Source organism: Panulirus ornatus, chromosome 13, assembly GCF_036320965.1.
Source record: "Panulirus ornatus isolate Po-2019 chromosome 13, ASM3632096v1, whole genome shotgun sequence".
In the NCBI taxonomy this organism is placed as follows: domain Eukaryota; kingdom Metazoa; phylum Arthropoda; class Malacostraca; order Decapoda; family Palinuridae; genus Panulirus; species Panulirus ornatus.
In genome coordinates, this window is record NC_092236.1 from 55,527,763 (window position 1) to 55,552,199 (window position 24,437).

The window sequence follows — 24,437 nt, forward strand, 5'->3', positions numbered from 1 at the left end:
TTTATATAAATATATATATATATATATCTACGGTATATGTCATGTAAACAAATCTTCATTAAAAACTATATTTCATGTATGTTCTCTTATGAACAATTAATATTTTCTTTTTGTTTTGGACAACATCAGTAATTAATATTTATAAAAATAGGTATGGCTCAAAATGCCCAAGTATAAACTGAAATAAAAATGCCCAGATTGTATCTGTACATACAAAAATTCTATGTGTAACCAAACGACCCAAAGAAGTTCAGTACAGGTATTCCCTGCTTAACATAGATAGTATATTTACAGAAAATGCTTTATTAAAAGAAATTATGTCAAGCAAACCTTATCTTCTTCACACTTTTATTGTATAACTTGAGATGCGTTCCAAGGTTAAATCTTTTGATCATTATCATTCTATCATCCTTAAAAAGTTACTAACATGACTTTTACACTGCTATTGTATTGTGCTACCTTTGCTAGCTACAGTTCAGTAACAATACCATGAAGAATTTAAAAAATAAGTGGCATGTTTACATAAAGGTAGCGGTGGTGGCAAGAAACAGTGGATCTTTGTTATCTCCTTTGCTGGGAGATTTAATCATTCATACAACACAAGGGTGTCACTGAAAATAGCAAAATAAATTCACACAAAATTATGTACAAGATATATACTGTATAAACAATTACCAAAGAAGGCAAAGCAGAGGAGGAGCATTAGTTTCATAAACAAAACTGAATGTTTTATTACACTCCTATCAACATCCAAACTCCATCACATTTTTGCCACTTATCCTTGTTAAGTAACATTCTCAGTCATGTTTGGGGAGTTTCCTCATAGTACTATGTCTATAACATAATGAAAATAAATCTTTTCATACTTGTCCATCATTTTGCACCTTAGTAAGGTAGCATAAAGAACAGACGACTGAGCCTTGAGGAAAAAATCTTACTTGACTCTTTCCTCTTCATTTTCATGGAAAGTAATAATCTGGGATAAGAGAATTCCCCCCCTCACCTACTCTGTCTTTTTATATCCCAGTATAAGCAAACATGTGCTATCTGGGCAGTATTCTTTCCCCTATCCCAAGGGGATAATATAAAATATATATATGTCATGTATATATTTTGCATGGATACAATCTGTTGTTTCTGATTACACCCATCATTAAACTGACAATTAAAACAAAATGTATTTTGTTTCACTAGTAAAATTAATCATGTATACAGTACAAGGGTATAACGGAAAATAACAAAATAAATCAACACAAAAATGTTTAAGTGACATACATCATAGAAACAGCAGTGTAGGAATTCTCACTATAGACAGCTGAGAAGCCTGCATATAAAGGCTTCATTACAAAGTAAGATGAAGCCTAGATATTGGTGAGGGTTGTAAAACATTCAGTACATTTTTCTAATCTAATGTCCTTCCTTTTGGCTTTAGCACCACTGCATTCCCTGTCATTCATTGCAAACTTGGAACTCACTTTGGCCAGATTGGATTACTATCGAGAATTAATTCAGGGCAAACTGAAGAGCAGGCATGCAAAGTTTTGCTGTAAGTCCCAGAATGTCAGAATGCACCAAGATTGAAATTGTGACATGGACTACATTAAACGACTAAGTTAAACCAGATCAGATACTATCCTTAGTGAATCAGTTCCCAAATATCTCAACTAATTTAACATAAAATAACATTATGCATGAGTATGTGAAGAAGGGAATACCTGCACTTGTTCTAAGACCTACACTCATTTTCTCTGTAAAATAAAATTTGCCAAAGATTAACTCACAGACAATGTTCAGTAAATTACACACAATGACAAACTAAAATATGGAATCCAACTGAGCTTTTGCTGTTGGGATACATAATGAATGTAATGGAGGTAAGACAGTAAAAAAGAGAATTTCAATGTGATGTAAGACACAAGATGATGAGATCAGCATGCTTGTAGAAACCTTAAGATTGCTTCACTTATGAGTCTTTCATTTACTACTAATCTGATGGGTAGCTAACACTTTTTAGTCAAATTTTTTCCATCATGAATGAACCTATGATTATAGGAGATGCCTCAAGGTACATTCTTTTGTTCATGTGATCTCTGATGAAAGACAAAAGAAATGCCTGCTGGCCAGCACTGACGTAATATGGGGTCCTGTAATCCCTTTTTGTCTTGACAATGATGCCACAGTGACAAATCACAGGTACAGTCAGCATCCTCAGGGGGTGGTCGTACTTGAATACCATTCACACAACGGCGGCACTTAAATCTGGAAAGAATTAATTTCTTACAGAAAGTACAGTACAGTGATCTATATTTACACATTACAGCTAAATGAAAGCTGGAGATTAACAATCACAGTAATGTAATAAAAAATAATGACCAACATGAAACAAAAGATTATCTAATCTTTTTACAACTTTCATACACATATTTCAGAAAATCAATCTTACTTGTCGTGAGTGTCTGAGGTGGTATCTTTAGTGAGGGTAAATAATTCTCTTAACTCAGAAACAGAGAAGTGCCTCTGTACATCTTCTTCACAGTCAACCACACAGCTGCTCAGGGCCTTCTTATGTGCCTGCCGCTGGAAGATCTTTTCCTCTATACTTCCAGTCTGTGGATATAAAATCATCCATATTTAATCACCTTAAACTCTATCATTGGTGCAGTCTTCCTAATAAACAAACTTTAAACACTACCAGTTCATTCCCTGTAACCCATATCAATTATTGTCCTGATATACTGCTCACGGTCAGTCTTGTAAGAACTCTCAAAATTTCTTCTTTAAACACCAACACTCCACCCCATATTCTTACATCTCAGATATGCATACCATCTTCAGTCATTCCTACTCTTAACTGTTTCTTTTTAATGAGCCAATTTCTTCTGTTCTGCCTCTGCTGACCATCCAACAGTTCCACATTCACCTCACCCTAACGAAAAAGAAGCTGATTTTTCATCCCCTTATTTCTCTCTCTGCTTTATATCAAAGCTATCCTTTCTGTTATTCAATATTCATTCTCTGTTTCAGTTCTTTGCCTCTGCCTTTACCAGCACAGCACCATCCTTGTAAAAGTTGTTCCTTTAACACATTGTAAAATCTTTTTTTTCCCCACTCTGTCTGTTTGGCCATACTTCTCATTCTAAAACCTTGAAAATACTACACAATCTATTCACTTTAATTCACTTCACCTGATACTTTATAGGCTTACATAGTACCTCACCTTCACAAAAGCCTACCATTCTTTTCCTCTCTAAACTTTCATAATTTTCACTATATTCCAGCTCCTACTAATGACCCTATTTCTTGCCATTAAATGCACATGCTTAACACTCTATCAGTTAAAATAGCTGCTTTGTCAAGAGAAAGTTAAAAGATGGGGGATACATGCATTGCTGCTTTTCAAGTACTCTGCTCATCTGTGACACCTTAGACCCTGAGTCTGCAGTAGACAAGTCTACTTAACATATCCATTAGACCAGTGTAATAAAAGATATGCAGTTTAACTGCCTCCCAAGCTTACACCAGATACACATTCAAGGTCCAACCCCAAAAGAAGGGGATCTGAAACTGGGCCAGCAGACTCATTACAAGCAAAGCTTATCACTTCTTCAGGAGCAAAGGAATGAAAGCCACAGAAAATGATGACGTACTTGTGGTGAAAAAAAAAAAGAATTCCCAGTTGTTCTAAAGCTTACAGAAACGTTTTAACTCTAACAGCTCGCAGCACAGTGAATTATGTTACAAGCATATTCAGCACTTGGAATCAATCTCATGCCTCTTAGTTTTGGGATAAAGAGTACTTTTCATATATACAGATGTCCCCCAAATCCATCTTCTGATGAGTTTAATCAACTACTATAAATGGCTAGATTTAAGAATGATGAAAAGTCTGCAACAAATGATACATACAGCAAGAAGGCGATATATGAAACACTTCTTCTTTTGTCCATCACGCCAAACACGGGCCATGGCCTGGTCATCGTTAGCAGGATTCCAATCTGGATCAAACATTACTAAGCGGTTGGCACCAATGAGGTTAAGACCACAACCACCTGCTTTGCTACTTAACATGAAGATAAAATCTCCTCCTGATGGGTCATTAAATTTCTCTACAATCTGAAAAAATGAAGTAAATGTCATTAATGCTGAAAAATACAAAAATTTCATGCAAGATGTTGAGTCAAACAACCACATTATATACCATACATTCTAATGAATGCCCTACATTCATAAACACTATAGGGACTGCTATACAATCAAACATATCCATCTTTGCCTTCACAGACAATGACCTCTTCACACACTTTCAGTAGAATAGAATATAATGGAACAGTGGAATAAAATAAAATAGATATATTTGCTCAGACATTTACAAAAAGTATGGAACAGCTCCTTGATAACATTAGCAACTATCTTAAAATCTAATTTATGATTTACATTTGCATAACTAAACAATAGTTACAATTACTTGTCATTACATCAATTCATATAAATATCCTAAACACTGCTCTCAAAAAGGAGTAACATTAGAACCTCAGCACCCACAATTAAGCTCCCATGGGTCCACTTGCTGCCATGTCCATTCCCAAAGATCTAAAATACTCCATTTTTTCCAGATTCTCTCTATTCTAACTTACACTCCAATAACTTGTCTCTCTCCATTGATAAATCTAATAACATTGTTACTCTTAACTTTCTCCTTTCACACACTCTTCCAAAACCAGAAAGCAGCTTCTGCAGTTTCTCTTGAATTTGCCAACAGTACCATGTCATCAAAATACATTAACTGACTCACCTCAAAGCTTCCCTCAACAAACCTATCTCCAACAAACAGCAGACCTGCCCATCTCTCCAAGACCCTTGCATTCACCTCCTTCATCATTTATACCCATAAACTGATCGAACATCCATGGGAACATTTCACACCCCTCCCATAGACCCATTTTCACCTGGTATTATTATTATTATTACTATCATTATTCCTATTATTATAATTACTGATATTACCATTCTTCATATTCTTCTTTATTATACTTGATCGCCATTTCCCATAACAGTGAGGCAGCTGCAGGAAACAGACAAAGAATGGCCCATTCACTCATATACACATATGTGCACACAAACACCCATACATGCACATATACATGCATATACTTATCAACATATATACATATACTTGCTTGCCTTCATCCATTCCTGGCACTTCCTCATCCCACAGGAAACAGCATCACTACTCCCTGCTTCAGCGAGGCAGCCCCAGGACAACAGACAAAAAGGCCACATTCGTTCACTCTCAGTCTCTAGCTGTCATGTGTAATGCACCAAAACTACAGCTTCCAATCCACATCCAGGCCCCACAGACCTTTCCATGGTTTATTATCATTATTATCATTATCATTATTATTTCTATAATCATTATCATAATTATTATTATTACATACAGGGGAAATGAGTACTGGAATAAATAAGACCATGGACTTACATAAAACTCATAAGGTTCATCTGTTCACCAACAAGTTCAGTGGGCTACATCATGCTGAACTGTGTTCTAATAAAGCACAATCGTGTTATCTGGATCTAAACAAAATTCCTGAATGCATATTGAATGTGGGAAAGATTACTGATCATACATCTTAAAGCTGGAGCTATATTTGCCTGCAATATGGATGGGTTGTTAATGACCTAAATTCAATCAAAATATTTTTCCCTCTTCAAAGACAATAACTACATCTATCCAGTATTCTGGTCAATATTCCTTACCTTTGCTCTTTTTTTAATAGACATAGATCCATCAAGACGAACATATGGGTAGCTCCTAAGGGCAGCTAATTGTTGGAAGAGGTCAAGGGTCTGTGTGTAATTGGAGATAAGAACTACTTTGTCATCTGTCGAGCTTCGGATTAGGGCCAGGAGTGTGTCTAAGACAGCAACTTTTCCAGACAACTCTGGATGTAAATGCCTGCAATTCCAGAAACAGGAATATATGTATCATAAATATCACTTTCCAATTCCACTTTTCTAAGGCTAACAGAAGTGACACAACTATTGCACAACTAGACCTTTCCCTTTCTCTCTTATAGACAGTAAGGCTCCTCAAGGGTATCATCTAATATGACAGACACTGAAAGGAGCATAAATGTTTTCACGTACTATTTCTGAGGATATGGAATGCAAGATGTACCAAAGGATGCAATTGACGTAGTGACTGTACCTATGCAAGCAGCAAAATAAGAGAAAAAAAAAGAGGGATACTGACCTAGGGTCATGTCCTTGAGGATACAAGTTGTTTAATTTTTCATATCCAGGTTCACGGGCTTTCACTTTCTCCCACAACAAATCAGGATGATTACATAACTTTTTCATACTAGTGATAGCAGCCAGAGCGGTGTTACCCAATCGACCATCCCCATCTGCAAAAGAACATAGCTTCTCATGGACTGTTGTTTCTCTTTCTCCATGAGCTGGTAAAGGTCATCTTGATAAATCTGATACACCAGCTTAAGAAAAAATTCAAAGATAAAACTAACATGATATAACACGAGCTGTTTCTGATTTTTTGAAGGATAATCTGGGCAATTTGTTTCCTTCACGCCCACCAATATTCTTATCCCTACATCACACTTCAGTAACTCATACTTACACATACCAAGTCCTTCAACAAACACAACACAGACAAAGCATATTCACATCATAATGACTCAACAAGTACTAAAGAAGCATCCTTTCAACACAGTCTTAAGCTCTATTCTATAAGACAAACATCCATCTGAAACTACACTTCCCTAACACGTAATTCTGGTGTAGAAGAAATATAGCGTATCACAAAACCCATCACATCCTATAGAAGAGAGCACTCACTCCTCAACTGCTCAGCACTCATGGCACAAAGACATACACATCACACTTTTTGATCTGCAGTCCTGCCCAGTGGATGTGGCTATCTTCCTGAGCATTGCAGGAGCCCAAGAGATGAGGATTCTGGAGCAGGGAGGAAAAGGTACACATATACCATAATTACATATAATGCCTGAGCCTATTATATGAAGTTCCTGTAGCTTTAAGACTACATCACAATAAGAAGCAAGAAATAATGGGTTTCTTTCCATTAAAAAGTTCCTCAATAACACTGCAATCCCTTCCGTCAAACGATGATGATGCGGCAGAGAAAAAGGAGGGTGAGTGGTTCCAAGGGAAGGCTGATGTGCAGCTAAGGTCCTGGTTTGCATTAAGAAGTGTGTGGAAAGTGAGGTCACAGCATTTATGTGTGTGTGTGTGTGTGTGTGTGTGTGTGTGTGTTGTGTGTGTGTGTGTGTGTGTGTGTGTGTGTGTGTGTGTGTGTGTGTGTGTAATAAGGAAAGTGAAGCAACTGAGTGCAAGGGCAAAGATAGATGCATCTGATGGTATAGTAATCCCAACAGTGTTATATGGATGTCTGGCAGAGGCTTTACATAAAAAAAAGCATAGAACAGGATGAATGTGTTGGAAATAAAGGTCTGAGGACAATATCTGGAAGAAGGAGGGTTGATCAAACAAGAATGATAGGGTTGTGTAGTATGTATGAGAAAGGTGAAGAGGATGTGCTGAAATAGTTTGTACACATAGATTGGATAAGTGAGGAGCAGAAGCTTTAGAAGGTACATGTGTCAGAAGTGGAGGAAACAAGGAAAAGAATGAAAGTGAAGGGAAGGTGGAAGGATGGAGTGAAAGATTCTCTACTTCTTATGGAGTGCAGTACAATCTTGAAGCTGCAGGAGTTCTAGGGTTAAATTAAGATAACAATAAAAGTATTCTAAGCATTTCTTTAAAGTGAATTTACTTATCTTTCAATTCAACTACCTGATAGTTGCTTTTTGACTGCTGATGAGTTGAGGAACTTGAGGTACATTTCCTGTTGGAGGGATGTCAAGGGGCAGCACACAACATGTTCTATCTTAACTGGTAAGTACTTGGAAAGGATGTCATTGGTGCGTCTTATGATGCATCTGATGCAGAAAAAAAAATCATTAGAGATGTGAAAGATTATCTTTTTTGATATACCACTACTTGAGGAAATGTAATTTCTATATTGAAAAAAATTATCACTGGGAAAATAAGATATGCCTGCATATCAGACCCCAACCTTTTCAGAACCATGACAGGATATGACTTTCATAAAAAGTCCACTAAATACATTAATTTTACATTCCACCTAAGGACTATGATCAAGTAGCTCCAAGCAGATGAAGTCTTTTCTTCTTTAAAGGCTTTCTCACACAGCCATCTGAGCATTGGTGATACCTAATTAAATGGCAGTTTTTAAAACATACTTTCCTTTCCCAATTTAGTAAGATAATATCAGGAACAAACAAGCAATTGCCCCATTTCCACACATCCAGTCTCTAGCAGTTAAGTTACATGAACTAAAACCATAATATCAACAGTACTGAATACAGGGAGGAATTCTATGTCAAACCCCAAAAGAGGAAGAAACACCTAACTTAGAATCCAGTCACATCTGCACTGTGATCAGTGAAAGTAAAACATGAAAATGAATATCACAATATCACAAGTTAAGGTGCAGCAATATCTTCCAAGACGTGGATTTGTGAATCTGAAAGTGCAAGCTGGTCAAGCATTAACAATGTCTCAGCCAATGAGCTAGCCAGCTGGCACATCTAACACACTGCATATGGCAACTCTAGGTGTTTAGTGACCCCACTGTGGCACTTTTCAGTAAATCTAAAAAATCTATCCATCTTTTTAACTTACCATTCACAAAAGACTGGTGACTGGGAATACCTACTTTAGAAGTTGTGAATGGAAATGGTGCACAGCTTGTGGATTTGTGTGCTGAAAAAAGACTGGTGATTGGGAATACCTGGTTTATAAAGAGATATACACAAGTATACATATGTGAGTAGGAGAGATGGTCAAAGGGCATTATTAGATTATGTGTTAATTGATAGGCATGCAAAAGAGACTTTTGGATATTAATGTGCTGAAAGGGGAAGCTGGTGGGAAGCTGGTGAAGATTTGCAGAGGTTTTCAAAAAAGAAGAGAGATTGTCAGGGAGAAGAGAGTGGAGAGAGCAAGTGAGCTTGGAAAGATTTGTGTGAAGAAGTACCAGGAGAGACTGAGTGTAGAATGGCAAAAGGTGAGAGCAAAAGATGTGAGGGGAGTGGGTGAGGAATGGGATGTATTTAGGGAAGCAGTGATGGAATGTGCAAGAGATACTTGTAGCATGAGAAAGGTGGGAGGTGGGCAGATTAGAAAGGGTAGTGAGTGGTGGGATGAAGAATAAAGTTGTTAGTGAAAGAAAAAAGAGACATTTGGAAGATACAAGGAAGGAGAGCAAATGACTAGGAGATGCATAAAAGAACGTGGCATGAGGTCAAGAGGAAGGTGCAAGAGTTGAAAAAGAGGGCAAATGAGAGTTGGGGTGAGAGAGTATCATTAAACTTTAGGGAGAATAAAAGATGTTTTGGAAGGAGTCAAATAATGTGCATAAGACTAATGAACAAATGGAAACATCGGTGAAGGGGGCAAGGGGTAAGAGATAACAGGTAGTGATTAAGTGAGGAGGTGGAGTGAGTATTTTGAAGGTTTGCTGAGTGTGTCTGATGGTGAAGTAGCAGAAGTAGGGAGTTTTGGTCAGGGTGGTGTGCAAAGTGAGAGTAAGGGAGAGTGGTTTGGTGAAGAGCGAAGAGAGGGTGAAAGCCTTGTGAAAGATGATATTGCAGTTGAATTTATTAAGAAAGGGGGTGACTGTGTTGTTGACTGGTCGGTAAGGTTAGTCAATGTATGCATGTATCATGTGAAGGGCCTCAGGATTGGCACAATGCATGTATAGTACCATTGTATGAAGGCAAAGGGGATAAGTGATTGTTCAAACTACAGAGGCATAAGTTTGTTGAGTATTCCTGGAAAATTGTATGGAAGGGCATTGGGTGAGAGGGTGAAGGTATGAGCAGAGCATCAGAATGGGGAGGAACAGTGTGGTTTTAGAAGTGGTAGACGATGTGTGGATCAGGAGTTTACTTTGAAGAATATATGAGAAATACTTAGAAAAACAAATGGATATGTATGTAGCATTTATGGATCTGGAAAAGGAATACAATAGGGTTGACAGAGATGCTTTGAGGAAGGTCTTAAGAATACATGGTGTTGGGGACGTAAGCTGCTAGAAGAGAAACTTTTTATCAAGGGTGTAAGGCATGTGTATGAGTAGGAAGAGAGGAGAGTGACTGGTCCCCAGTGGAGATCAGTCTGCAGCAGGGGAGTGTGATGTCCATCCATGAGAACAATATCAATTACCTGCTAACTATGGAGATCAGTTCTTCTAACTTCTCTTTTCCTATTTCATGGTCTTTGTCAGAAGCTTCGGCATCTCGACTTCGTAATATTGGCCTTTCATACTTTCGTCTGAACTCTTGAGCTGTTCCTAAAATTCCAGCATTGACAAAATGTACCAAGGAAAAATATTCAAGCAGATCATTTTGGATTGGGGTTCCAGAAAGTAACACACGACGCTTTGCTTTCAGTCCCATCAGTGCTTGATAAGTCTGGTTTTCACAGTTCTTTAATCTATGACCCTAAAAAAACATTCAGTAAAATTATGAGGTTATAGTTTGAACAAAGACAAATATTCTGATAACTGAACTTTTTAAAGAGGTTTAAATGAATCTTTTGATAAAACCCAATTATAAATCACTGAATTACTCATGTACCATTATATATAACAAAATATGGATTCTTTAGGATATTCAAATACTTTACAGAAATCAGCTATCAAAAAATCTCTTTGTATCCTTACCTCATCGCAAAGCACAAGGCCCACTTCTCCATGGTGCAAGACATGAGCATGCATTCGAAATGTTTCATAGGATATTATCAGTACTGGATATACAGGACGCCGACCGACAGTTGTCATGAATCCCTTGAGGTTGGAATCGATTTGATCCTTTGTTCCTGAGTCAATAGCTAAAGCACTTAGCTTACCTTTCAACCATTTGTTGATCTCATTGTACCAATTCTGTAATAGATGAAGTTTCTTAGAACCATGAATAACTCTAATTATTTGCAGAGCTTCCATAAGCATTCCAATCTAAAAAAGAGCAATAATGGCAATGATTTTACACTTTAAAAGGTTAATCAAGATTGGTGATTTCTACAGTGGAGATGGGTGATTCACCAATGAGAACAAAATCAAAACACGTATGTATGTAAGTATGAGTAATCTTTACCACTGGTCTCACATGGGGTGGATCAAACACATATAGCATTCCAGTTCATATATCCAAAACTCACATATCTTTTCAACCCTTCGTCCTGGTATAAAACAAAGTCTCCTATACAAATTACCAACAAACATTATCTTGGCAATGGCAGATGCATCCAACTTAATTTCAGCCTTCAACAATTCACCTACAGCTTCTGTCTCTCTCTCCTGAATCCTACCCCTTTCTCTGTAACTTTAATTTCATTACCATATATCTTTATCAAAACCTATAATCAATCTTACATCATAATCATTTCTTCACACTACATATATTTCTCAGGTCTTCAATCTTTATCATAAATAAATATCCTAACACCAACTATATTGAAAGGCTACCAATTTCTACTGCTTTAAATTTCTACTAATCAGGACTTAAGTAAAGCATGGATTATTTTCTTTTTCAAACTTAATAGCCATTTCCCATGTTAGTGAGGTAGTACCAAGAAACAGGAGAATGACACATCCATTCAAATACACAAATATATACATATGTTTTGGAGAGAGGGGCGAGTATGCAGTCTGTTGTGGATGAGAGGGCACTGGAAGTGAGTCAGTTGTTGTTCGCCGATGATACAGCTCTAGCGGCTGATTGGTATGAGAAACTGCAGAGGTTGGTGACTGAGTTTGGTAAAGTGAGTGAAAGGAGAAAATTGAGAGTAAATGTGAATAAGAGCAAGGTTATTAGGTTCAGTAGGGTTGAGGGACAAGTTAACTGGGATGTGAGTTTGGATGGAGAAAAATTGGAGGAAGTGAAGTGTTTTAGAGATCTGGGAGTGGACTTAGCAGCAGATGGAACCATGGAAGCAGAAGTAAGTCACAGGGTGGGGGAGGGGATGAAGGTTCTGGGAGTGATGAGAAATGTGTGGAGGGAGAGAACATTATTTCGGAGAGCAAAAATGTGTATGTTTGAAGGAATAGTGGTTCTAGAACAACAATGTTGTATGGTTGCGAGGCGTGGGCTATGGATAGAGTAGTGTGCAGGAGGGTGGATGTGCTGGAAATGTTTGATAATAATAATAATAATAATAATAATAATAATAATAATAATAATAATAATAATCCATTTGCTTTATGGATCTGGAGAAGGCATATGATAGAGTTGATAGAGATGCTCTGTGGAAGGTATTAAGAATATATGGTGTGGGAGGAAAGTTGTTAGAAGCAGTGAAAAGTTTTTATCGAGGATGTAAGGCATGTGTACGTGTAGGAAGAGAGGAAAGTGATTGGTTCTCAGTGAATGTAGGTTTGCGGCAGGGGTGTGTGATGTCTCCATGGTTGTTTAATTTGTTTATGGATGGGGTTGTTAGGGAGGTAAATGCAAGAGTTTTGGAAAGAGGGGCAAGTATGAAGTCTGTTGGGGATGAGAGAGCTTGGGAAGTGAGTCAGTTGTTGTTCGCTGATGATACAGCGCTGGTGGCGGATTCATGTGAGAAACTGCAGAAGCTGGTGACGGAGTTTGGTGAAGTGTGTGGAAGAAGAAAGTTAAGAGTAAATGTGAATAAGAGCAAGGTTATTAGGTACAGTAGGGTTGAGGGTCAAGTCAATTGGGAGGTGAGTTTGAATGGTGAGAGGCTGGAGGAAGTGAAGTGTTTTAGATATCTGGGAGTGGATCTGTCAGCGGATGGAACCATGGAAGCGGAAGTGGATCATAGGGTGGGGGAGGGGGCGAAAATTTTGGGAGCCTTGAAAAATGTGTGGAAGTCGAGAACATTATCCCGGAAAGCAAAATTCGGATGTTTCATGAAAGGAATCAGCAAGTTTCATCAACATAGTTGATATTGGATTGCGTGAGTAAGAGCATTGTGATTAAGAGTTGTTCTGCCACGAGAGAGTTTGCATGAAACCATTTGAGCTATGCTGTCGTTAAAGAGATGTTTGATGATTCATTTAAGGTTATAGATGGTGATTCTAGTGGGATGGTATCCAGAGAAAAAATAAAACGTGTATATATGAGTAATAAAGGAATGGGTGGATAAATATAATAAAGCAGCTCGATTTTGGAAGCATCGTGGATGTTTATACTAAAATTTTTGGTGGCACCCAATTATGTCAGCATAAATGATGACGTAAGCTTGTCTCTTCGAACCACACCTGATTATATTATATGTTCCTGAGTATTAGAACGGGACACGATGAATAGGCAGTTACCAAAATTGAAAGGTAAATTCTCGATTTGAAACAGGATTTGTTATTTCTTTCAGCTGTGCCTCCATGAAATAATAATAATAATATATACCGGTGGATGATACAGAGAGTCTCACAAGTATTCAGTGCCCAAAGCATACAAAAATGAGATGAAAATGAAGTGATAAGTGCATTGTGAACCTATTACATATTCCTATGTAATATATGAACCAGGATAGCACATATTCATTTGTACAACCAATTCTTATGTGGAAAAAGAAATGTCCACTACAAATCACTAGTTTTGTAATCCTTGGTGATAACAGTGTAAGAGAGAACAGCTTCATCAAAGAAAGAGTAAACTCGATACAGTTGCTCATACATCCACTCAAGCAGAGTATCCAAAATCTATAAACCACAAAGATATCAATACTTAAAATTCATACATGTTCCCATCCCTCACTCATGGAGACATCTTTCTATGTTCAAAGAAAGATGACATATTCATAGTCTCAATCATGTATTATGTTTACCTACTTTTACTAAACTGGAGGGGGCAACCACAACAGCTTTGTCTATGGTGGGTACACAGTCTGGACCCTGTCTGAGCAGTGTCCACATTAGGGTAATGCACTGCAGAGTCTTCCCCAGCCCCATTTCATCAGCCATGATGCATCCATAATTTTCCTCAATTTGTTTTCCTGTGACACAGTCATACATGAACTTGACACCCTGAAATACAAAACAAATAGTGGTTATGGTGGGACTGAAAAGATATCATGCAGTACATGCTGTTTCCAAGACTGTGTAATTTAAGCCAAGTATTGCCTCTCAGGTGAACTGAACTAGTTGGTTAGGCCACTATATTCGGAAGGAGTATTTAATAAAAAACTGCCATTATCAATGCTAAAGAATGACAAAAGAACACAGGAAATTCCTATTCCATCACTACACATGCATTAATGAACCTCTCTGATAGTAAACACATAAATCAATTATTAATTCTCTACAGCATACCAAACATTAACGAGTGGTAAGGTATTCTTTTTGATATAGCAAGAGAAGTTATCCCTCTAGAGGAACCGATACCTTTAAAAATTTTTCTCAATTTCCCCTTCTCTGTGCATCCTTTTAAACATATCAATGTTCACACTCTTTCCACATAAGATTAGAGAAAATTCTATCATTCAAGGTGAAAAATTTCATAAGTTCAATCAAAGACTAAAGATGTGTGTTATAAACTAGCACAATGACCACCTACAGATGACTTGTGAAGAAAGACATTAAGAATATAAAGGTCCATCATCACCTTTCCATCACTCACGGTGAAAGTTTCATTCCATATACACCCAATACTTGATTTCCCAATGTGACTTTTTCAACATTCTCCATATTCCAGCTTTTCATTTATGATTACCCCAGGGGTCATTAATCCTTAATCTGCTCCCTTCAAATTCTGGTAACCCTTATACAACTACCCCAGCCTAAAATTTCAGCCAATGTTTTCTACCAGTTATCCACAGGTGTCACCAGCAGCCTATTGCCATAGCTGAAAAAATATCACATCTCAATCACCCAAAGATCATCAGAAAGTATATATATATTTATTTATTTTTTTTGCTCTGTCGCTGTCTCCCGCGTTAGAGAGGTAGCGCAAGGAAACAGACGAAAGAATGGCCCAACCCTCCAACATACACATGTATATACATACACGACCACACACACAATTATACATACCTATACATCTCAACATATACATATATATACATACACAGACATATACATATATACACATGTACATAATTCATACTGTCTGCCTTTATTCATTCCCATCGCCACCCCGCTACACATGAAATAACAACCCCCTTCCCCTGCATGTGCGCGAGGTAGCACTAGGAAAAGACAACAAAGGCCACATTCATTCACACTCAGTCTCTAGCTGTCATGTATAATGCACTGAAACGACAGTTCCCTTTCCACATCCAGCCCCACAAAACTTTCCATGGTTTACCCCAGACGCTTCACACGCCCTGGTCCAATCCATTGACAGCACGTTGACTCCGGTATACCACATTGTTCCAATTCATTCTATTCCTTGCATGCCTTTCACCCTCCTGCATGTTCAGGCCCTGATCATTCAAAATCTTTTTCACTCTATCATTCCACCTCCAATTTGGTCTCCCACTTCTCGTTCCCTCCTCCTCTGAGACATATATCCTCTTGATCGATCTTTCCTCACTCATTCTCTCCATGTGACCAAACCATTTCAAAACACCATCTTCTGCTCTCTCAACAACACTCTTTTTGTTACCACACATCTCTAACCTTCATTACTTACTCGATCAAACCACCTTACACCACATATTGTCCTCAAACATCTCATTTCCAGCACATCTACCCTCCTCTGCACAACTCTACCCACAGCCCATGCCTCACAACCATATAACATTGTTGGAACCACTATTCCTTCAAACATAGCCATTTTTGCTTTCCGAGATAATGTTCTCGACTTCCACACATTCTTTAACGCTCCCAGAACTTTCGCCCCCTCCCCCACCCTATGATTCACTTCTGCCTCCATGGTTCTATCCGCTGCCAAATCCATTCCCAGATATCTAAAACACTTCACTTCCTCCAGTTTTTCTCCATTCAAACTTCCCTCCCAATTGACTTGTCCCTCAACCCTACTGTACCTAATAACCTTGCTCTTATTCACATTTACTCTCAGCTTTATTCTTTCACACACTTTACCAAACTCAGTCATCAGCTCAACTTTCTTTTACCTCCTTGCTAAAGATAGAGATCATCATTAAAAAGAGTAAAATGGATAATGCTATTCCGTGAAACACAATATAATATCATCCTTACCAGATAAAGTTCCACTTACTTGTGTATTTTTGCCAAGTACAAATCCATGATGACCTTCATCTATGTAGTAAATACTGATTGTTTCAATGTGTTTCTTAATCATTTACCCAAACACTTGAATCACATGTGATGTCAAACATACAGAAGCTTAGGTCTTCCTTGTCCTGGTGACAAAGGCCATTGTGCTCTTCTTTTAAATGCCTATCAGCATCGCTGTCTCAGCAGCAACATCACTGTTTCCACTAATTATATCTTTGTGTTTTAATAGACAGATTTGGAATTTCCTCTGGCTCTGATACTGAGCTTTCTCTAAGCTCATCCAGTGCTATCATTATATACTTTTCAGGTACTTCAATATTTCTGATATAACTCTTATCAAACTCGTTCAACAGCTCACCATCCACGTTATATTTTGCTGCTTGCGCTGAATACTGACTGATATTGTTTTGTTCATATCCTCCTTGTTTTTTTGGTCATTTTCATTCTTCTATTCTGAATGGCTCAATCTGTTTTTTGCTTTCTAATTTGTTTACATATGAAAACATGATTTCTGGATTCCTTTTAATGCAAGTGATAAGTTCCCCTCAAAATCTTTTTGTTCTCTATCAATCTATATCTCCGATGCCAGTTCCAATTAAAACTCCCTCTAAACAATCCCAATAAATCTTTGTCAGAGTTCCAATTTTCTTCAAGCTCATCTATCCTTTAATCACTTACTGCTGTTCTCATTTTCTTTTCCATTCTCTTCTCATCCAATATTTCCTTTCACTCAGTATCTTCTTTTCTGTTCATATATTCTTCATCTGATTTGTACTCAACCCTCAGCTATTTCTTTTATCTATTCATAGAATACTGCCATATTGGTTAGTGTCATTTCTTTGAAAATATCACTCCAATTGCAGTCTAAAAGAAAATCATGTATATAAATGAAAGTGACAACCTCAATACAGAAAAACAGGAAAAGTGTTAAACTCCATTCATGCCTAATATGAGTTCAACTATAAGAAAATGTTTGTTTATCATTTCATTAACAACAGTTAATGAAAAAAGCATTCATACCTCCCGCTGATGAGGACGGAGAATGACTGAGAGCATTGGGTCTACAACAACTGCCACTTCCTGTTTTTCTCTGAAAATATGAAAATATTATATACCTCAGAGGTTAGTTTCCATGAGCTATACAGTAAAGTTGAAATTAAAGTGTAGTATAATATAGCATGAGGAGACTGTTAAAATATTTACAGTTCCATTAAACTATCAAATATTTAACTAAATGTGGAAGTGAGACCACCGCATATACAGGGATTTTGTGGATAACACAAACATTTATTTCCCATATAATATTTCATTATTTACATATCTTTCTTCAAGCAGTAAAAACACAACAAAAAAGAAATTCCAATACTAAAACACCATATTATCAACAGCACCTTCAGGTTGACTTTCAATCTGACCTATGTGCAACCTAACACTGCATAACAATGACTCATGCATTACATTTTTACCATAAGAATTTCATTCACTTATGCTCCATCATATATACAGTACCATAAACATCAAAAGACACATAACCTGCTCATCCTGAAACAAAGATGAATGTGCATAATTAAGCATGTAGCTAAAGACTGTGGTTCTCTCTATATTTTAAGGAAAAAGCATCAGATAACCAGGAAAAATGCATCAGTTTTATTGGTAGACTTGACAGAATAAGTATGGCCTATTTTCTGAAAAGTGAAACAGCCAAGCACTCATGAGTGAAGCACCATTATACAGCTCAGTCAATCAAAATCTCCTTTGATCTCACTAAATTCATGTATTCCACAATATACTGGGTACCGTCATCATTAAGGTAATACACAGTGGCAAGAGCAGATCTTTTAATGAATAAGTTAAATACAAATAATCCAGAAGGTATTCAATTCAGAACCTCAAAATGTTGAGATGATGAAAATTATCATCATCAACTGGTGCACTACTGTCTACTGAACAGCTGGACTGGGAGGCTCTGCTGATAATCTTCACAAATGAGTTGCCCCCAGAGTCATTAACAGAGACTGTAGTCAGGCACTAATCAGTTCAACAAAATAGTTCTAAACAATTTTGGCCCTTAGGTAAAAAAGAACAAGGAAAGGAACAAAGGATGTGATAAGATACTGCAAAACAGCAAAACAATACACTTGAATAGATATGGAAGAAAAGCAGAGGCATGCAAACACAGAAGTACATCTGCTTCAGCCTGTATGCACAGTAACTGAGTAATTACTTACATGGCATACACACTCCATAAACATGCAGATATGTGTACTTACAGGCTGGTTTTAAGTTTTTCATGGGCAGACATGACTGGGGGCCGAAAAAGAACCAGAGAATTGGGTTCATCAGGGTCATGTAAGGGTCGCCTCACATCACTCCGACGGACTCCTAGACTTCGACATCCTTGACTAACATAGTTAGGGATGGGAATCTTAAATGGCTTGGCCAAGATTTTCCGAATAAAGGTTTCCTGTTAACATGGAATTTTTGTTAGCATTTCTGGCAACCCACCAAGCTGTGTTTATGAAGCATATGCAAGAGAAAAGTTAACACAAATAAGAAAGAATGAGAATGCATGTGTGTGAGAATCTAATGCTAAGAATTTTTCTTAGTCTAGCCAGGGGAAGCTTATGAGAAAGCTGCAAATGTATCTGGTTAAGATATCAGTTTACATTAAATATCATATAAAAACCCAAAGAAACTATGGTACAGCAGCCAAATCACCACGAATGATCACTTAGATACTTCACAAGGAAAAACTTACCCAACTGTCTAATCCCACTACTACAAAGCAGTCCCTTTATTTCAAATCACTCTGTCTACTAGGAGGAAGAACAAACTTGCCCAAAACAAGTAGAAATGGGGGTGCTGGACTGCACAGTGTAACTTGTACAATTCTGGTTTAGGGAAGTGTCTCAGGCCAAAGCTGTTTTTCTTCAAATTACAATAAAGTTCAGGATACAGTAGTTAATAACATGGTAAGACAATCTATATAAAGCATAGACACAACACACTCATCCTCATTTCAAACTAAAAGGACAAACAGCCATGAAAGGGTCAAAGAATACTTACAGAATATGTCTTACTGTCCAAACTCACTTGGGTGGGAAGTACAAAATGGACTACGGCATAAAAGGGAGCCTTTGATAAATAACCTAAATCACCTTATTAAAAAGATAAGCCACATAATTCCTATATAATATGACCTTCAAGCCAGTTATTCCTTATTTTACTGCAGAGAGACATCAAAAATAATCTGATATACTATAAGTAAATAATTTGGGATTCTCATAAAGGGAGAAGGAAAATATCTAATCAAGAGCAAATAATTTGGGATTCTCTTTAATAAAACCTACACTGAATTTTAGATCTAGGTCTTACAACAAGACAAATTCTTATGTTTGAATATTTTCAAGATATAGAATAAACATTTTTTGAGTTTACTGAATTCCAAAGGCAATACCGAAACTAACTGTATGTCATAGCTATGTTGTCTACGCTAACATGAGAAACTAAAAGTTACCTTGTCACATTCTAAATAAAGTTTTCTGGAAACTCCAAAGAAAACTTAATTCTAAGAGGATTTTTAAAGCTGGCACTAGAAAAAATTTACATATGGATACCAAAGCATACCTCACTCCGAATTTTGTCAGGCAGCTTTGATTCTAATGCATGTAAATATCCTGAGATACAGAAGGTTAGCTTTTCAAAACATTTTTCAAAATTTTTTCAGTTTTAAGGAAGACTGGTATACTGACTGCTATTGATGTCCATGACCACAGTGCTGACTGTGAGTCTGACTGCACTATTATTCTAACTCTTAACTCAATTAAATGTTAAACACATTCAGCAACAAATATGATGGAACAGACAATTCTTGTACCCATTTACAGGCTCCATTTTACAAAAGAAGAAAGCAACGAAAACTATTGTCTCTCATTACTCCCTGCTATATAGTATTTTTTGTTTTCAAAGAAGCACGATAAGGGAAAAACCTAACCTGTAAGGGCTGCCAACTGCAGGCAGGATTATGTGTTTTGTTAAATCTGTTTGCAAAGCCTACGAATTACTAACTACAGGTAAGCTGTTGTTTACAGGGGTTTGGGAATCATGTGCAACATATCAGTAACAGCTGCTCTTGAAGTTTTTGTCTAACACAACATCTGCTAATGACATATAATGTTTTCAACCACAGCTTACATATCAGGATCACAAAAGAATGTGGGATTTAGAAATACACTATGATCATCTAATATCATCATTCATAGACTTTATCATAATTCTTCATCCTCTTCATTTTATATCAATCAATACAGGGCATTAAGGTACCACAGTCCACATAAGCAATGAATTTAAAGTACAGTTATGATACATCAAGCTACAGTCAGTACCATTACTCATTTCATAACCAAAGAAAATAAGCATTATCAGAAACAATACTTCATAATTAAGTGAAAGCTGTCTATGATTCAGTGAAGCTACATGGCGCATGTTTCATCATAATATGTATTATCAGATGTAGAAAGTATGTGGCATATCAAAATAATCACTAATACATTAAAGGATTCTACAGTTACAGAGCATAGTTCATAAAATTTGACCAAATAGTTTTTGAAAGTAAAATGGCCACAAATAATACAGAATAATATCAAATAAACCTGTTATTGGATACACTGTCTAGCTTTTACAGAAAACACTAAAGCTAAGTTTATACCAGTAAAGAAGACATCATACATGGGAAGAAGATTGGCCTCCAATTGAAGATAGTAGTGGAGAGTTAACAATTGGCAGCAAAGGAGCACGATAAGGTGAAGTGGGTAAACCTGGGCTCTCGACTTCAGATTTCTTTTTCTTCTTGGATTCATGCTGCCCAACCACCATTCTCGAGTCACCCATAAGGCCACATTCAAGGCTCCGTTTGTGAAGCTGACTCGGAGCACGACTGCGCCGCTGTGGTAAGTCGTAAGACACAATTACAGCTGAGTATCAGCAGCCCTTGGTTCTAATACTCTTCCATTAGTAAGCATATCTTACAATGTATTTTGACAATTATGTAGGGAAAATTTCTTTCCCTAATTCTTATTATTAATTCTACTCCCCTTACCATTACACAGCAACACAAATGCTTTCTTACCCACTTAGGCAAACAATGACTTTTCCATGCTTCCATAAACAACTCCATTTTTCACCCACCTACCAAAGACCTGTAAATCACTATCGTAAATGAAAATCACTTATAACACACAGTCAGAGGATAGTCATTAAAAAGCGGATACATTGTGTACCTAATAGAAAGTTAAAAACACTTACACTGGGAACAAACATATCATGTGGTACCTAAAATATAACGTAATTCATATTCTTAACACTATTATAGGTATCTTGAAGTCCTTATGGTGCTTAAAAGGGAATTATCATAAAACTATCATCCCTTAATCTTCAACAGCATCTGAGCAAATTTCGTAAAATTGACATGAAATGCACAAGATCTATATTTACCATTCTGATGCAGTGTTTATCAAAACACTTGGGCTATAAGATACATATCCTTTGCAGTCTCAGGCTGTCTTTAATTTCTTTCATTATATGCAGTACTACAGCAACCAAGGAAAGGCACATAACATACTCTGTAACAAGAGGATCACCATCAGTCTCCATATTGGAAATAGCCTTGTGGCTCTACATAATGGTGCTCAACTTTACGTATTAGATAATATCTCCAAAGGTGTTCTGTCTGCAACATTCCATGAAAGTAAAATAAGAAGAAAAGAAAATCAGGCTTTAAATATAACTATAACAGACAACATAAAGCCAAGTTCTCAGGAATAAATTCTCATATCAACCTCATTCAAAATCTACATAGCTACTGTAATGAATGACATAAGCACCTTTTCACATTAATAACACTGAACAATGATTTAACAGAGTATCAGTCTAGATATCTCTAAAAATTTGATTTAATGGTCTCTGACAATGATAGCAGAAACCTACAGGTAAGCAGAAACCAGAAAGTGAATGCAATGTCAAGGGGAAATCATTGCAATTAAGAAAATGCACAATATATAGGAATCCTGAGAGTGAGGCAGCGATAAAGTGAGGAAATATTCATAAGAATTGAGTGGCATTATGGAAAAATATGCAGAGATAAGCAGAAATGTGAAAAAGACTAATACTCTGAGGAGTTTTTATGTTAGATACCCTACAGTTACAGTGTACATTCATAGGAAAATACAGTATGACATGCAACAGACTCTTAGTCTGGAAATCTATCGGCAAAACATTATCATAATATAGGATTTCAGAGAGAGTAAACAATCCCTCTCCCTAACAGAACATAATTCTTGCTTTACTCATATTTTGTCAGAAACTACAAAATTGATCGAACTATCATCCCAAGTATGATAAAAACAAATTTCAATGTAAGAGGATCATACATTCTATCAATTCCAGTTAAGTAGATATATAAACATGTATCAAATATTGTTGATATAACCTTGATCGTAAGAAGCTTTACTTGCATTTCTATGGGTATTTGTGAGGATATTCCATAAAATCATTTTCAAGTATCTGAGAGCTTAAATGAATAATGAATACAGGTCTCTTACAATACACATACAAATACGAAAAGGTAACAGAGCACTTTAAAGCTGCAACTGTATTACATGTGAAATTAAAGAAAATTTTGATTAGGATGGTAAGATTTAGAGTGCAGGATAAACAAAAACTGGAAGAATGTGAGTGTGAAAACATTTTTAACCTATAATAAAAAATATGTCAACAACAATGAGAGCTACAGTTACTAATGGGGTATCACTAGAGAATAACTTTACAAAAGACATTACCATGATATAGTTTGGTAGTCATATTAGTACAATCATCATTGCTTCAGTAATGTATAGCTAATCAAAAGGCCTTTTTTTTCTGTGCCTTTGTGTTTCATTCACAATTCCTCAACAGAGAATTTAAAGAAGACATCCTCAGTGCTCAACAGAATTCCAAGTCATTGTGTAATGTTCAAGAGGAAGTATTCTCACCTGATGGCTCTCAAGTTTCTTCGTAAAATCTCTGCATGTACTTCTCTGGAACTGTAAAACATATAAAAAAAATCTAAAGAAAGTGATAAGCAAGAAAAGAGATATGATTACGAGAAATTTCCCAATCTAACGTACTATTCCAAACAATTTGAGGCTCATAGTTTCTGAAACAGTACTTCTACATACACTTCAACTGTGGCATGACTAAACAGGACTAAAATAATAACAAGACCTACATCAAAACTTTAACCATTCACGTTTTACTATAATAAATACTCAAGCTTCAAACCACGTACTCAAGAGTAATACCTTGCATTCAACCTGGACAACAGAATTTACTGTTTCCTTATGTAAGGACAAATATGGAACTGATTTCTTTACAATCTGATGGCACAGAACCAGAAGGCCCACTTCTTTTTCTCACGAACTCCTATATTGTAAATAGCAATGACAGGCTACTTCCATTTACTGCTGTTTGTAATGTAAACATGTATTTCGCGGGCAATAGATAAAAAATCAATTTGCTCTTAATGGTAACCCTTTGTAAAGGCTATGGCATCCAAAATTTTAAAGTATTTGATAGTTCAAAGTATTGCGTATCTACTTGTATCTGTTTTTGATCGCATTAATTGAGCTCAAGATATTTGTTTATGTTGTCATTGGTACATATGAATAGGAGATTTTATACAATACGTATTAAGCTCCTCCGAAGGGGAAGCCAAATAAATGCAAGAAATTTTGTTGATAATTATACAATCCCTGAAGCATGCAGTTTATTAACTTAAGTAGACTCATGATCTTCAGTGAACACAAACTTCTATGAAAATTAATACTAAAAAAAAATATGCGAATTCATTGCTGGCTGCATGACAAGTCACGCAATATTGCTTTCTGTTCTTTTAAATCAATCAATATCCTACTTCCGACACTTCTGTTTACATATTATTATTTTATTCGTAGAAGCTTTTAACATTAAAAACATTTGTAATCATGCTGATTTGCATTTAATTCATTCGCTCCGTTTACCCACATATCTGCGCAATCCATAACATTTCAGGCTTTAACAGATGTTTCAGAAGGATCAGCCTATCCTGTCACTTGGTAATATTCATCGCAAACGATAC

General features: G+C 36.6%; 1 protein-coding gene across 6 annotated transcripts; it reads right to left on the reverse strand.

The window, feature by feature from the left end:
- On the reverse strand, positions 1–24,424 carry okr (DNA repair and recombination protein RAD54-like okr). 6 transcript variants are annotated; one of them, XM_071668981.1, is made up of 15 exons: positions 24,344–24,424; positions 23,314–23,364; positions 21,779–21,906; positions 21,014–21,229; positions 18,556–18,749; positions 17,306–17,375; positions 13,916–14,110; positions 10,790–11,008; positions 10,291–10,568; positions 7,834–7,979; positions 6,254–6,407; positions 5,758–5,956; positions 3,907–4,113; positions 2,444–2,607; positions 1–2,259 (listed from the first exon to the last, which is right to left on the reverse strand). In XM_071668981.1, the coding sequence occupies exons 3-15, from the start codon at positions 21,779–21,781 to the stop codon at positions 2,061–2,063; spliced, it is 2,244 nt and encodes a 747-aa protein (XP_071525082.1). In that variant the 5' UTR covers positions 21,782–21,906; positions 23,314–23,364; positions 24,344–24,424; the 3' UTR covers positions 1–2,060. The 6 variants fall into 6 exon arrangements, with proteins under 6 accessions (XP_071525082.1, XP_071525084.1, XP_071525079.1 ...); XM_071668983.1 differs by lacking the exon at positions 24,344–24,424 and adding an exon at positions 23,623–23,886 and having other exon boundaries at positions 23,314–23,358; XM_071668978.1 differs by lacking the exon at positions 24,344–24,424 and adding an exon at positions 23,623–23,886.
- Positions 24,425–24,437: the final 13 nt, after the last annotated feature.